Source organism: Chaetodon trifascialis, chromosome 15 (assembly GCF_039877785.1).
Source record: "Chaetodon trifascialis isolate fChaTrf1 chromosome 15, fChaTrf1.hap1, whole genome shotgun sequence".
NCBI classification, from domain to species: domain Eukaryota; kingdom Metazoa; phylum Chordata; class Actinopteri; order Chaetodontiformes; family Chaetodontidae; genus Chaetodon; species Chaetodon trifascialis.
The window spans coordinates 6,525,044-6,541,986 of NC_092070.1; the positions used below are offsets into that span (position 1 = coordinate 6,525,044).

The 16,943-nt window shown below is 44.2% G+C and overlaps 1 protein-coding gene across 8 annotated transcripts in view; it reads left to right on the forward strand.

The window, feature by feature from the left end:
- The first annotated feature begins 2,410 nt into the window (after nt 1–2,410).
- Nucleotides 2,411–16,943, forward strand: part of caskin1 (CASK interacting protein 1) — a 111,845-nt gene continuing 97,312 nt past the window's right edge. For all 8 annotated transcript variants that reach the window (XM_070980533.1, XM_070980534.1, XM_070980538.1 and 5 more), the window contains exon 1: nt 2,411–3,328. In XM_070980533.1, coding sequence (XP_070836634.1) covers nt 3,235–3,328 — 94 coding nt within the window. In that variant the 5' untranslated portion in view covers nt 2,411–3,234. The remainder of the gene's footprint in view (nt 3,329–16,943) is intronic.

A 16,943-nucleotide genomic window follows, 5' to 3' on the forward strand; every position in this document is an offset into this window, starting at 1 on the left:
GCCAGGAAATGGGAACGGGCTGCTTTCAAGATGCATTCATGTGCTCATTGCAAATCCGTAAACAATAGATTTAGAAGTAATTCATGATCGTCAGTAGTGATTCAGTGAGGTCCAAGATCGTCACTCAGTTTTAAAAGGCAAACGCTATTTTTTCTATGTTTTGTGTATGCATAGTTTGACCGAATTCAGTCACTAAATCTAATTTCAAATTAACAACAAAACGAACAATTACGCTAAGGTATGCTATTTCCGAAAACAATGAACTCAACCTTGCGTTTCTAAGATGAAAAGGTACCAAAATATTGGAAGCAGTGTTATGCAACAAAATGTTTATTAGGTTTATTACTTTTTTCTTTTCCTTGTCTTCTTGTGTTTTCATGCTGATGTCCTGACTGTAATAAGCTATTTACCTACAACTCGGTATCGGCAATCGTAGACGCATATTTGAGCCACTGGTTCAGTCAATGGTCAGAAAAAGACACGTGTCTTTGTACATAACTGGTCAAGTGACTTTATGATTGAACAACATGACTTCACACTGAAAGCCATCCGGAGACATGTATCCCTCCTGACAGGCCACTTGAGGGCAGTGTGTTTTTCTACATGCTTCACACAACGCCCCTACATCACTACTTCAAGTTTCAAATAAATATGCTTTCATGTGTTACAAAAAAAAAAAAAAAAAAAATCCAATACCCCCCCCCCCCCCCCCCCCCCCCCCCCCCCCACACACACACTATATACCAAAGAAGAACAGCTATTGTAATCCCTTGTCAATTATATACAAACATGCAGTCAGGATGAGTCACTGCAGAAAGAGATCCTTCTGGTTGGAAATGCAAAGAGGTGCTGTAGATAAATCTCATTTTGTGATGAAAATATTGCATTTAATGGGCAAATTGTTTACTGAAATATCACAAATTTGTTTTCTTATATCACCACCACTACTACTACCATCCATTAAAAAGACACGTGAGCACTTCTCATATGCACAGACTGAAAGACAAAGAGAGCAGGACTCTCTTTGAGTGTAATAGATACAGCTAAGTGGCTCATTAATTTGCAGTTTCCTCCCTGGGACATATATTGACTCCTGTCTCAAACCAACTGTGTCTGTCTAACAAAGCCCAAAGAAAGACACGTAGAAACAGGAGGAGAGGTGATGCAGGTAAACTCTTTAAAATCAAGCATTCATACACTGAGCGTTAGTGTTCACACAGCTCCAGGGTAGTGAGATGCTTTTGCATTAACAGAGACAGATTTATAAATACTCTCTCACTACCATATGGGCTACTCTTCAGTGTTCTTACATAACTCACTGGATATGTGGAGGAGGCAGAGAGCAGCATCCAAGCACTGCACACTGCCCACACACACTCACACTCTCTCTCTCTCTCTCTCTCTCTCTCTCTCTCTCTCTCTCACACACACACACACACACACACACACACACACACACACACACAATGAAGAGAGGAGTTTCAAATCTGGAGGAGGTTGGACAGAGAAAGAAGACAAGTTAGATGTTGCAATTAGAAGTCAGGGTCAAATTCACTGATATGTGCTCTTCTCTCTCTCTGACCGTCTTCATGACCACAGCATATGTGCATTTAATGTAGGTTGTATTTATACGGTTATGCAGGCTATGCAGGTTTGGATAGAGACTGAATCCTTCAGTGGCATCTAGTGGTGAGGTTGCAGACTGAAACCAATTTAGGAAGGCTCATTTGAACGTCTTTTAGCCATTCTAACTTCATGGATTAGGTATGGCAATGTTGGTTTCTGGGTCGACGACTTCTTTCAAATATTGCAATGAAATTTGGGACACACATTTATGTGCCCTTCAGAATGAATTCCCCCCCCCCACACACAATTTCACTATTGACATTCCCATCAGCCCCACCTGTACTCAGCGTTAATTAGCAAACGTTAGCATGCTAAACTTTGATGATGAACATGGTAAAGTCTATACTTGCTCAACAACAACGTGTTAGCATTGTAATATTGGTGTAACATGATGTAGTATTACTGCCCATTGCTTTGCCATAGGGAAAATAGAGGGGTGGGAGCTAGAATTCCTGGCTACACCCCTGCTCAGGAGGCCTTTTACACTGGGGCAGGTATGCTGTATAAAAATGTGACGCTTGTCTCGGATAAGACTGTAATGGGTTACATCTAACTTACATCATTTGGGAGGAAAGCTATGATGCAAGTATCGCTAATATAGACTAATAAAACTATATGAAACCAAAAAGAAGCAAAGAGATAAACACATTGTTTATTCACTTTGTCTGTGCCTTCCTTGGCAGCTGAATAAATCTCTGCAGCTTCTCTGTAGAGCAAAGAGAGAGGGCCATAGAAACAGAGCCAGAGAGAGATGAAAAGGGAGGCGGGAGAGCACCGCGCTCCTGGTCCGCCCCCAAGTTGCAGCACGAGCCATTTAGCGGTACGAGCTGGGCCAGCTGTAGAGCGCGCGGGCGCGTGTACGTGGCCCCCTCACTACCCCTGCCCCCACGCGGAGAAAATCATTACCAAATACAGAGCCTGAGCGCACGCGGAGCGATGGCTGCAGCAGCAGCAGCAGCAGCAGCAGCCCTGGATTGTGTTTACGACGCAGAGCACGAGAGCGGCACTACCGCGGGAGAAACGGACGCCGCGCGCACCCGACTTCTAAACGCACAATAATTTACGCGCAGTCTCTACGAGTGAGCCCGCGAGGCGACTCGCTATATCAGTCCGTTTGACATCTCCTTCCCTCAGCGAGGATCTTCCGTTCGGTCAATTGTTGTTGTGGAGCGCAGCTGCAAGGAACAGCGATCCTCCAGCCGCATCATAGATGAGGAGAGCGAGCAAACCGTGGAAACGAGACCATTCATCTCCACCGTCAAAATACCACGCACGCGACGCCAGCGCGCTGTTACTGGATTCTAAAACGGCCCAATAGCCCCCGGTCCCGTCCCCGTTCAGTGGCGCTGCACTTAACGGGGAGGGGAACCCGAGAGCATCCCTCCATCCCTCCAAGTCTACCTCTCCCTCTCTCCCTCTGCCTCTCTCACCCCATCATATGCCAGAGCTTTAGGGGGTCTCATCTTGTCAGGGACCGGGGGGGTGGGGGGGCTGGAGGAGGGAGGCTGTTCGTGGCCGCGGAGAGACGCACCCTCGGCGTGGTGAGGCTGGGCTGAAGCGCCGCTGTGTCGGAGGATGCTGCGGGAGTAGAGCGGCTCAGCGCGGAAGATGGGGAAGGACCAGGAACTGCTGCAGGCGGTGAAGACCGAGGACCTGCTCACCGTGCAGAAGCTGCTGCAAAGGCCCCGGCCGGGCAAAGCAAGTAAGACATTCTATTCTATTCTATTCTATTCTATTCTATTCAGTTGTATTGCAAACAGTATCTAAAAAATAATAACACAGCTCTGTATTCCATTGAAAACCTACCCATTGATGGTTTTGTGCGACCAATAGTTAGACAGCTATTTCTCACATACCATTGCTGGCTGTTTGCTACTATTAGGCCTGGTGATGTCTGTGTGTGTGTGTGTGTGTGTGTGTGTGTGTGTGTGTGTGTGTGTGTGTGTGTGTGTGTGTGTGTGTGTGTGTGTGTGTGTGTATGTGTGTGTGAGCGAGATGGAGAGAGGAGGAGAGATAGAGAGGAGGGTTTTTTTTTGCATCAGGGTGTATCAGAGAAGATTAGTGGTGTGATTGGAGACTGACAGCCCATCTAGAGACCCCTGCCTGAGTGCACTGCAGCAGGGGGAGAGAGAGAGAGAGAGAGAGAGAGAGAGAGAGAGAGGGGTGTTTTAGGACAATCTGTGTGACCCTGCCTCACAAGTGAGAGATGATACCAGTGGCCTTGTGATGGTTAAGTTTCAACATCACCCTCAATGGCAAACACATGCAGGGCTTCAGATACATGGGTGGTTAAACCTTGTGTGTGTGTGTGTGTGTGTGGAGTGAGGAGTAAACGCGGACTTCTGTTCTATTCCATTCTGCGTGACTCTTCTAATTGTTTATTTTCTGCAGGCCATGTAGCTCTACAACATCCAACCATGTTTCGCTTCTGCAGCCCACTCTAATGTGTGGGCAATACACAGAGAAGCCAGAGAGCGCTGCAGATAGATCACTGTGGAGAGGCTGCAAGCTGCCATGCTGATACTTCCAGTGATAAATAACTGGCCGATATAGTTATCTACAGGCAGGGTTAGATGCTATAGGGGTGCGACTTCAGAAAGTCCAATTTGTACAGATAGGATTTTGACTATTTAAGCTCAGACACGGTGAGTAATTCAGTCAGGTTTGCAGCATCTGACCTGGTGACACTGGAAAGGCTCCAAGCAGCAGGTGGGCCGCATTTGAATAAATGGAGCCGGTGTCGATGACAAATAATGGTCCTCAATTATGGCCTTTTTGTGTGTGTTGACTTCATGATTTCAGTTTTAATTACAGAGCAATATCAGACCATTATTCTTATTCCTATTCCTTTAAAATTCTCCTGTTTGAATTACTCATTTTAACAATCCTTTAACAAAGCACACACACACACACACACACACACACACACAGTTGTTTTCAGTGATTCTGGCTAATTAGACCTCTGTGGCACCTGTTATGGGCTGTTAATTGAATCTTTCATGTACCCATAAAACATTTAATGTAAGTTCAATATGCGTGTCCTGGTGCAGGCGAAATGCTCTATTCTTCTCCTGTAATTCTGTTTTTCCACAATAGGAGTGGAGAAGAAGAATGAATAAATCATTTAACATCTGTTGGAGAAAATGGATTTGATGTATCTTATGCCTAAGCTATTGCCCTGGCGTGTGCGTTAATGCATTTATAGGTTAAATTGGCTATTTAAGCTGGCATAATGTGGGAGAAAGATTCAAGCGCATTAGAAAACTTCACCTTGGATTTGGGCTCGTGTTGTAACAAGCTAACTTGTGCGCTGCTAGGCATAGATGGCAAAGCTCACTCTGCAGGTCTCAGTGAAGTATAGCACATGGCCTCAGAGCAGTTTGTAGGAACCAGTGGGGTGCACTCCATGCCGGCAGCCCACGGCGGAGCAGAGCGCATACAGGAAACCCCTTGGATTAAAGGCAGTGTGCAGACGGTCTGGTGCAAAATACAGACATCCCTTGACTAAGAAAAAGAGTTGGTAGGGTCCAGCATGTTCAGGTAGTGCCCAAAATAGTGTGTGTTGAACTCAGTGAAGTACATAATGTACAAGAGCACATCACAAAATAAGCTTGGGGCTACAGTGAAGTGCACTCCAGCTGGAAGCCCCTCTCAGACTATTGTTTAGTACATCAGATACGGAGAACAGGTAACCCTCAAACACGTTTTGTTGGGCAGTTAGAGCCAGTGGATTGCAGTACATGCACATGGCAACTAAAGCAAAACATTCTGCAGACTCTATCCTGACAATACATGCAGCTTATTGGCACTAAGAAGGCGTCCTCTGTTTATATTAATCTATGCATTGCTATTGTTGCATACCATGTGATATACTGCTGCTGCAATGAGCGAATCCCTGGAGGAATCATTACTGTGTCTAATTAGAAACAGTCGAGTCAAAACAAAACCTTTGGGCTCGACTGAAGAGCGGTACACACACTGGTACAAAATAACATAAATGATTGTAATTCATTTGGATGCATTAGAGTTCAGACCCCTGCAGCACAGTCATCTGTGTGAAGATGTGTTGATTCAACTTGATGGCAAATTTTAAGACTTCATTGGTGTTGTTGCCACAGTGCATCAACTTAAAAGACAAGGGAACTTCTTTTTTTCTGCTCCATTAATGAACTCAAACCCCCTCAGATTCATCGTGTGACCTTTTGGAGGGGGTCCTTTAGAAAGTTGTTAAAACTAGCCCCACCCTCGACTGGCTACAACCATCAAATGCCGCCTACATACTGATGCGGCGGTGTTAACGATCAATAATGTGATCAACCATTGTTCTGCAGAATGAGAAAAGTTGCCTTTGTACTTTATAGCTGCTTAAAGCCTCTGTTCTTTAACACAAGGGGAATTTTAAATGGAGAATTTTCCTTGTAATGGACCTGAGTACTTCATCCATCCTTGCAAAAGGGCTTGACATGAACACCCTATATGATGCAATTTGATGCGACAGCTACAACGTCCAAAAGTGACAACACAGGGTCATAATTATTGGGAAAAAGGAGACAAAGTTCGGAGAAATGAAACTGATAAATGAATGAAGCAAATGTCAGAAAATCCAAATCTGCCACCTTTGCTGTGGCGTGAGAGTGACACCATGTCAAAGGTTGTGATTTCAGCTCTAAGGTAACTTCACAAACGTGTCAATGGCAGGCTGACTGTAATGCATTGTCAGCTGTTCCTCCTATTTAACCGAGCAGTGTGCGCTTTGGACGGTCAATCATTCATCTGACATCTAATAATGACCCAGGCTGCCATCGCTGCTCAGTAAACACTTTATCACCTGTCATCATCGTCACGTCGCTGGCAGACTACAGCATTTTATGGTTCCATCTTGACGTTTGCCCTTCTATAAACTTGTACTTAAAGCGTGGTTTGAAGCGCCATTGAGCCTGACGGAGGGTGTTTCAATGCAGCATCGGGGTCTGTCCCCGCTCGCCTCTGTTGTAGCATCTCTCTCTCCCTCTCCCTTTCAAATCCTGTCAGTCTGCTGCAAAGCCCTGCCTCTCCCACATCACAGCCAATTGTATCATTTGCATAATTGACAGCTAACCATGCCGCAGAAAGTGCTACGTGCTAGACAAAGTGTTTGCCGTGCTTTGTGATATTTCATTTGTGGATGTGAAAAGCTACATTTTTTTTTGAGGGGGGGTTGCCAGCAAAAAAAACAAGCAGTGCAGATAGAAGCAGCAAGGCAGTAATGACAGAGCAGAGCTGAGAGTCCTAGACAAACAGCAAGGAAGTGTAACGCTAGGCTGATGTTAACACAGACCTGTTTGTCATCTAGCATGAAACACAAAGCTCACAGGACAGCTGTGTGTGTGTGCTCTGTAAGGAGAGAAATGTGTGTGTGGTGGTAATGAGTGGATGTGCAGTTGAATTGTGTGTGTGGAGAGGTACATACATGCGTGAAGGAGAAGGTAAAGAGGTGGTTTGGTGTGCGTGTGTGTGTGTGTGCGTGTACGTGTGTGTAATGGGTCTGGCAAAGACTTTGCCCTGCTGCAACTCATTTACTCCCACTCAGGCCAGACATACAGTCTGCACAGTCACCTGCATCACACACACACACACACACACACACACACACACACACACACACACACACACACACACACACACACACACACACACACACACACACACACACACACACACATCTGGCACCATCTGGGGAGTCATCATCAGTTTGCTGTCAATGTCCGCTCTGCACATGGCACTAGACGAGGTCATGAGTGTGTGTGTGTCTGTGTGTGTGTGTGTGTGTGTGTGTGTGTGTGTGTGTGTGTGTGTGTGTGTGTGTGTGTGTGTGTGTGTGCATGGAGCAGACCTTGAGTGTGACCTGAAGTCTGTGTTTGCTAATGGGCTGTTTCAGTGTTTGTGTGTCAAAGCAGGTGGTGTAATCTGTATTGATGGTTGTTTATTGTGTGTCACTAAAGGCTGTGTGTGTGTGTGTGTGTGTGTGTGTGTGTGTGTGTGTGTGTGTGTGTGTGTGTGTGTGTGTGTGTGTGTGTGTGTGTGCTGAGGATTGGCATTTGCCTGTGTCTGTTGCATCAGTGAAATGATTAGGATTCAACCTCTGCCACAACGCCCGCCTCCCCTCTCTCTGTTTACTGCCGTGAATGACTGACACATGTTTCCATCGCTATCTGCCTCCTTCCCTTTCTTTCTTTGAAGCCTGGAGAGATGCTAATGCTCACAGACCATTGGAGATACCACCCCCCACCCCCCCGTCTCTCTCCCTCTCTCCCCCCTTCTTTCTGTGTTGATGTGCGAGGCTGGCAGAGGAGTAGAGCAGATGATTGCATCCACACCAGTGCACATTCACAAAGGAGCAGGCAGGCAGGCAGAGAGGAAGCTTCACATTTTGTCAGTCTTCATATTGGATAACTGTACTCTGTCTCTGTCTGTGACTATATGCTCCAGTGAGAGACACACACTGTGAAGACGCTGGTGTTTTGCATTTTTCTTTAACTGGTGCACTTATATAGCACACTGTATTGAATTATATGGGCCATAGTGGCCAGAATGGTAGCTCTTTGCGCTGCTGTACTGTTATAAATTACATAGAACAGGAAATCACATCATATTAATCCAAAATTTTTAAAAAATAAAACAGCATCAAATGGAAATACTCAAATACATGTACTGTAAACTTAAATACAGTACTTGAGTAAATGTGCAGACAGAATACAAAATACATTCAGAATAAGCTGTAAGCATACTTTTCTTATTGGGAATGCCAAAAAAAAATTACTTCAAAACATGATCAATAATCCAGTATAAACCATCATAGATTATAATGACTGGATACGCTGGAATTCTATAACTGGTTGTATACAATTGGTAATTTTAATTTCAATATTTCTTTGATTTGATGCCAATATTATTATCAGAATATTAATATAATTAGCAGTATTACTTTTCATTTGATTAAGGTCTACTTTAACACAGAGTCTAGTAATGTTAAACTATTTAAACCTCCTCCAAGATCACCCATTTATGATGAATGTACAATGCTACATGTAGTCTGCAAGGAGTTCCTGTGCTGATTTTCACAGGTTTGGACCAATCCAGTCCAGTATCAGTATTGGGTGCCAGTATCAGCGTAATTCACTTGTCGGATATTCGACTAATGTTACCAATCCACGTACCAGTCTGGATCATAGTTCATTTTATTTTATTCCCTTTGAAAACCTCATGAAGGAGTTGCCATTCCGCTCTTTGAAATACTCTTATTACTGTGAATGTAGTGTATTGAAATAAATCAAGTTTTCCAAAACGTTAGTTGCCATAGTAATTTGCACGCCTGCAGCTGCTACAGTTCTAATAAATGGCTTTGGAATACATTTAGATATAAAACACTTTTGCTCTTTTGATGAGAAGTGCTGTGTCTTATGTAACCTTACACATAATACCCCCAACACAGAGCATAATAATAAACCAAACTCAGGTATCTCGTATCCTTCAGACGAGACAAGGTGTTGGCGGCTGTCACATCATCTCAGAGGGCCTTGAAGCCGTCATGCACAGTGTGGGCCTTTATTCCAGCGTGGTGTGTTTTCTCTGTTAAGCGTAATGACAGCAGCACGGCCACTTGTCAGAGCAGAGAAACTGGCCCATGTTCAGAATAAATCTGCTCCTGTCTTCAGATAAACTGCATTTAGGACGGCACGACTGCTTGCTTTGCATTAGTGAAAGCTGATGAAGTGCTTCATTTCTAAGTGTAAGTCGCTCAAGTGCACCTACAGCAGCTCATATTAAATATATTAAGATATTAAGACTTGCACAGAAACAAAGAAAGTGCAGACACGGTTTTTCTGGTTCTGAGTTTTATCTTGAAAATGCAATTAGGAATAATAATATTGAGAGAGTGGAGGACTGGTTGGCTGACTTCCCTGCGTTTTCCTCCAAAATATCATCGCTCACCTCTCTGCTGACTGCCTCCATGATTGAATTACAGAACAGATGGGGGTAGAGAGCCAAAGAGGTGGAGGATCATTTTTGCTTTGAGGTAGAGGGAATGGTGTTCCAAGAGAAAGAGAGTAGAAGAAGAAATAGGGAGCGATATTCAATTCAATTCAATTCAATTCAATTCAATTCAATTTTATTTGTATAGCGCCAAATCACAACAGAAGTTGTCTCAGGACACTTTCCATATAGAGCTGGTACAGACCAAGCTCTTTTATCTACAAAGAAACCAACAATTCCCAACAATTCCCCCATGAGCAAGCACTTGGCGACAGTGGCGAGGAAAAACTTCCTTTTAACAGGCAGAAACCTCGAGCAGAACCAGACTCTGGGTGGGCGGCCATCTGCCTCGACCGGTTGGGTGAGAGAGGAAGAGCAAGAGAGGGAGAGTGAGACAGACAGACAGACAGACAGACAGACAGACAGACAGACAGACAGACAGACAGACAGACAGAAAGAAAAGCAGTCAGAGAGAGAGAGAGAGAGAGAGAGAGACAGAGACAGAGAGACAGACATGCAGTCACAGTAACAGTGACAGTGGATGTAATAACAGCAGTAGCAGTTGCAGTGGATGTCAGGCAGGGCCAAGGCAGGAGACGCAGCTGAAATCCACAATCCAGATTCAGCCACTGTCCATGGGAACCTGCAAGACAACAAAGCACAGAGACTCCGGGGAAGGAGCTAAGTTAGTAACACGCCGTGGTAGGACATGAGAGCGTGCGGATGGAGAGGGACAGAAGGACGGAGGAGCTCGGTGTATCTTTGGATGTCCCCCAACAGTCTAATCCTATAGCAGCATAACTAGGGGCTGGTCCAGGACAAGCCTGAGCCAGCCCTAACTATAAGCTTTATCAAAAAGGAAAGTTTTAAGCCTACTCTTAAATGTAGAGACAGTGTCTGCCTCCCGGACAAAGACTGGAAGATGGTTCCACAGGAGAGGAGCTTGATAGCTAAATGCTCTGACTCCTGTTCTGCTTTTTGAGACTTTAGGAACCATAAGTAGACCTGCATTCTGGGAACGCAGTGTTCGAGTAGGGCAATAAGGTACTATGAGCTCTTTAAGATAAGAAGGTGCCTGGCCACTTATGGCTTTGTAAGTAAGGAGGAGAATTTTAAACTCTATTCTAAACTTTACAGGGAGCCAGTGCAAAGTGGCGAGTATTGGAGAAATATGATCTCGCTTCCTGGTTTTTGTCAGAACACGTGCTGCAGCGTTCTGGAGCAACTGGAGAATATTCAGCAGCGAATTTGGGCAGCCTGATAGTAAAGAATTGCAATAATCCAGCCTGGAAGTTACGAATGCATGGACTAGTTTTTCTGCATCATTTTGAGACAAAATATGCCTGATTTTTGCGATATTACGTAGGTGAAAAAAGGCAGTCCTTGAAATTTGTTTTACATGGGAGTGAAAGGACATGTCTTGGTCAAAGATAACTCCCAGATTCTTTACAGTGGTGCTGGAGGCCAGCGCAATGCCATCCATAACTGCTATGTCATCAGAAAGTGACCTTCTAAGATGTTTAGGGCCTACTACTATAACTTCAGTTTTGTCCGAGTTTAGCATCAGAAAATTGCAGGTCATCCAGGTCTTTATGTCATGAAGACATGCTTGTAGTCTAGTTAACTGACTGGTTTCTTCCGGTTTCATTGATAAATATAGCTGGGTATCATCTGCATAGCAATGAAAATTTATTGAGTGCTTCCTGATAATCTTACCTAAAGGAAGCATATATAAGGTGAATAGAATTGGTCCAAGCACAGAACCCTGCGGAACTCCATAGCTGACTTTAGTGAGCACAGAGGAGTCGTCATTAACGCGTACAAACTGAGAGCGATCTGACAAGTAGGATTTAAACCAGCTTAGCGCAGTTCCCTTAATGCCAATGAAATGTTCCAGTGTCTGCAATAGGATGCCATGGTCAATGGTGTCAAATGCAGCACTAAGATCCAGTAAGACTAGTACAGAGACAAATCCTTTATCAGATGCAATTAGAAGGTCATTTGTAACTTTAACCAGTGCTGTCTCTGTGCTATGATGCACTCTAAATCCTGACTGGAAATCCTCGAATAAACTATTATTGTTTAGAAAGTCGCACAGCTGATTGGCAACTGCTTTCTCTACGAGATATCTCGTAGTCAGGAGAGGAGGAGATGTGGGGAGGTCAGAGGGAGGAGGGGTGATGATAGGCTGAAAATGATGAAATAACAAGGGAGCAAGGTGATGAAACAGAGCTGAGAAGCGTCATTTCCACCTCACTTTTATTGCCGACTGTTATGCACATATCAGGCCTGTGTGTCTGTTCCTCTCTCTCACACACACTTACTCATCTGCAAAATGCGCTGCACCAAAAATAACATCCACATAGTTTAATGGGTCAGTGGCAAGTTCAGGCAGAATAAGAGATCACAGGAGAGGTGAGGAGAGAGGAAAGGAAAGGAAAGGAAAGGAAAGGAAAGGAAAGGAAAGGAAAGGAAAGGAAAGGAAAGGAAAGGGAGGGGAAGGGAAGGGAAGGGAAGGGAAGGGAAGGGAAGGGAAGGGAAGGGAAGGGAAGGGAAGGGAAGGGAAGGGAATAAAAGAAAATAACTTATAAAAGTAAAGTAAATGAAGGGAAGTGAAGTGAAGGGGAGGGACAAGATAGCATGGGGGACAAAGAAGAGAAAGGAACAGGAAAGGACATGAGAGATAGGAAAGTGAAAGGACAAGAAAAGAAAGGAGAGGGAAGAATGGGAAAGAATAGAAAAAGAACAGAAGGAAAAGAAAGAAAAGGAAAGCACAGGACAGGAATGGAAAGCGGTTGGTGGAAAGCAGAGGAAGTGGGAAGTAGAAGAGAAGTGGGTCGCTAAAGAGAGAAGAGAGCAAGGGAAAGGAAAAGCAGATAAGGACGTGGAGGTGATAATAAGGAGAGAGGAGCAGCACCAAGGTGTGACAGACATTAAACAAGTGCCATATGTCATATGAAGTGTGATATGACTGTGGATGATGAAGACCAGGTGTTCTATTCTATTCTATTCTATTCTATTCTATTAGATTAATCTATCAGATTAACAGGATGAGAGGGGAAGGGGAGTAAGTGGTTTAGTCTGGGTAGAAAGACCACCCACAAAATGAGAGAGGCAACAGAGGTGGGACCTCCCGTACTCAATCAGCACCGATTATAGAGGTGGCATTAACCACCTACTGTACTGGCTTATACACACGCACACACACACACACACACACACACACATACCATAGGACTGGCACAGAGAGGTACAGTACGGGCTCTTTTGGAATTTATATTATCAGTGTGTGTGTATGTGTGTCAGCATTGTTAAGATGGAAGTCAGGCATTGTAGACAGGGGACAAAAGTTGTCATGCTCACACACTCCCACACACACATTCACACAGCCACACACACATTCACACAGCCACACACACATTCAGCATCATATGCCTGCAAAATCCTCTGCAGACGTGAGACTTGAATCTCAAAGATATGGAAGAGACAGCTAAGCCATGTCATTTGAGAATTGTTATGTAACTAATACAGTGCCTGTGTGTGTAGGTGTGTGTTAGCCTGCAAAGGGGTGTGTGTGTGTGTGTGTGTGTGTGTGCGTGTGTGTGTGTGTGTGTGTGTGTCGCCTAAAGAGCTGCTGCAGAGTGCGCCTGTGCTTCTACATTGCCTGGCTGGATTTTTCCACTCACGCCCTGAATTCATAACATTGAGCGTATTCTCACTGCCTTAAGTGAATGTTTGAGCTGCTAATAAAGGCAGGGAATTGTGCAATTTTGCAGACTCAACTGCAGACTCAACCTAAAACTTAAGCTAACTTGGTCCGGACAAGGTTTCACTGTACTCTGCATGAGAACCTTCTAGAAATGTTCCACCCTACACCCACAGTGAATACATTTAGCATCGCCTTGGGACTTTGTGAATGAATGCTGGTGCTCTCGCTGTGCGAGTGGCCACTAAAAACAGGGCTGTGACACAGTTTGGGTGCAGGCTCGCAGCTTGGGAAAATGTGTGGTGCATTGACACACCCTCAGATCTCTGATATGTGTGAGAGTATTTGGGGGGTTTAAAGTTGGCACGCGATTTCCTTTGGAGCTTAATTTGGGAAAAAAGAGCAATCCTGTAAAAGGGCCTCTGTGCTCACATCAGATCTCACTTCCACATGTGTACATACGAGCGGCATTTGTGGCATCACGGCGAGTGTGGAAGCCGACCGTGGGCCGATATGCAACTCAGACCAAAGTGTGATGTGAGGATGGAGTCACCACACGTCTTGTATCTAGTAGAGTGCATTTGCTTATTCATAGATGGACGAGGGCTAGATGCAGTTTTAAGATTTTTAACTAGTTAATTGACCTTTAAGGAAATCAAATCAGACCCAAATTTGCTCCTGTGTTTTTGATTTTGCAAAGCCCTTAACACTGCCCCTTTAAAAGGCAAATATCGGCTTCAGGCTGTTTCAGGCCAGAGAGATGACCTCTATTAAAAGGTAGCCGTCCATTAATGCGACTGTATGCAGTAACGTCACCATCTGGTTTAACAAAATATCTGCACGACTGCTTCTTTCAAAGCGTGTGTGTGTGTGTGTGTGTGTGTGTGTGTGTGTGTGTGTGTGTGTGTGTGTGTGTGTGTGTGCATCCTCATCCCGGACACAGCAATCAGAGACCAGAAGGGACTGTCCAGCAGGACAGATGTTGAGTCTGGCCTTCTGTTTGTGTGTGTGTGTGTGTGTGTGTGTGTGTGTGCGTGCGTGTGTGTGTGTCCATACATTGCCGTACATGTGCGATCCAGTGGTTGAACAGATGTTTGGTGGTGGATCTCTGCCCACACAGCTGCACATTTGCGAAAGATTCCATATAATGTACCTGACCTCTGATACATGCGCTTACAGTCTGTGCTGTTTGTGCGCATGCGCGTGTGCAAAAGTTCTCATGCATGTTGAAATTCACCCAGATCCAATCCAGCTTTCGCAGCACCCACTTAGCGAAGGCCATTAAACACTGTTTTGACCCAGGCGTAGTTCTTTTTTCTCTCCGTTGTCATTTTCTGTACCTCACTGTCTCCCTGCCTGCTTCGCTTGGATGCTTTCCGTCTCATAAAAGCCAGCGCTGTGAAATCACTCTCTCTCATATTAACCTCCTTCAGGCCCTTTTAAACGGGGAAACTGAGCACCTACGTCCTCACGCACTGATAGTTATTGTAGAACTCCCCTCACCCTGCATTAGCACTGCAGGATCTCACTAACAAAGCCTGTTTGGAGTGGAGTCACTGCAGCAACATTTATAGTGGCTTCGGCTGCTGCTGATAGATTAGCTAGGAAAATTAGCTAGAAAAATGATGTTAATCGTTGAGTTTACTTTTTTATGTGCTTTTTATTAACTATCCACTTTTCAAAATAAGTTTGTCACTCAGCACTTGTATATGGAGAATGTTTTTTGTCTAACTTTAACAGGAAACCTGCTGAACACTTTGGAAACTGACTCAGGCCCACAGCTGCTATTGTTTTTCATTGCTGTGCTGTTTTTCCTGCTAAAGTATAAAGATGAAATGAAAATACATGAAAAAAAAAAACGAGTTGGCACGGAGGAAAAAGCACTTGACCAGCAGTACCAGTTCCTTGGACAGGTGGTCCATTAAGCTCAGTTTGCAGTATTCTCAGGTTTGGAGCCAGCGTGGGATCTCAAGTGCTGACAATAAGCTGAATATCTTTGCGGTTTGGACTGCAGGTTGGACAGAAGAAGTGATGCAGATGTCACAAGAGACTGAAGAAAGGCAGCTTTCCATCCAAATGTTGCACAAATTTGACCAGATTTTCCAGAAAAATTGAAGAGAAACACTTCACTTTTTTTTTTTTTTTACTGTAAAGCTTCCAAAACCTATGGCAGCCTTATTGAAGAAGACTGTTCAGCAGACAGAGGTTGTGTTTTCAGATCTACCGTTGGTACTATATATGTATATATATAAGCGATGTTTGAAGCAGGATGTGAAGCTGGCGATGAAGGCCTCTCCTTCACCTAACTCGTAAATAATCCAGCCTTTCAGTCTGTGTAGTCTCTTTGACTGTAACCCTCTCCCACTGATTTGGAGGCAGATATCTGGGTCAGATTTATTTTCCAGGAAGCTTGAACTCTTCTAAAATATGCGTAAAACTGACGGTTAGAGATGATCAGTGAACTTGTGACTGGAAGGATTTCAGACCATCTGAACCCAATCCTCAGAGCAGCTGGAAAAACTCCAGCATATTGAGTGAGTGTGAAGCCTCCATCCTCCCCAGTGAGAAGAAAAAAGTGAGGACGAAGAAAGCGAAAGGAGCACATCAGCTCGATGGCGGATAAAATGATGGAAGCTGTCTTCTGAGGGAATCATGCCCTTGGTGTTTTTAGTGTGACACACTTTTGTGTCTGAGCTGAAACATCTCTGCTTGTTTGTGACCACAGACCTCATGCTCAGACATGTGATCCATTAGACACACACACACACACACACACACACACACACACACACACACACACACACACACTTAGCTTATTCTGCTTATTAACATCATAAAGTTGTGGGATTGATTTCTTCCACTGTGTCCATTTAATTTTCAACAGTCTGTGCAGCACTATCTCGCTCTACTCATCTCTCTATAAAAGGATGTATATTATTTACTGTTAATGTCTTTTTTTTGTTGTTGTTCTGTGTGAACAGACGTGTTTGATCACCTGGCTTTTTCCTTTCAATATTGTGGATGTTAGACTGCTAGAAAGACTCATCATGGTTTAACCATACATAGCGTGACAAACGTTACACATGCTGGACATTAGCATGTTAGCATTGTCACTGGGAGAATTTTAGCATGTTGACGTTAGCGTCTGGCTAAGTACAGCGTCACTGAGCTGCTTGCACAGCTAATTTAGTGTGTTATTATTGTAACATTTGCTAATTAGCACTAAGCACCAGATACACCAGAGATAGATAGAAATGGCACTAATTTCTCCAAAGTATTGGAGAAATTAGAATTCTGAGCTTGCGGTGGCTCTAATTATTATTTTCATTCCTTGTGTGGTTAGACTGTGAGAGGACTGAGACAGATGTGATATTCTGCTCTGTGTTGAATTCTTATGGGTCATATCATGCTTTAAAAAAAAGAAAAAAAAGCAGTGACAGGCCAAAATGACAAAATCTACTTGAAAAGTGCATGTAGTCACATCTGCTGCAGGGACCGGTTGCATTTGCATTTGATAGTGTGGTTGCCCAGATCATAAATTCCTGGAGGGCTTTTCATTTGCACTGCCTACCTCCATCTTTTTTCTCCTTACATCTCT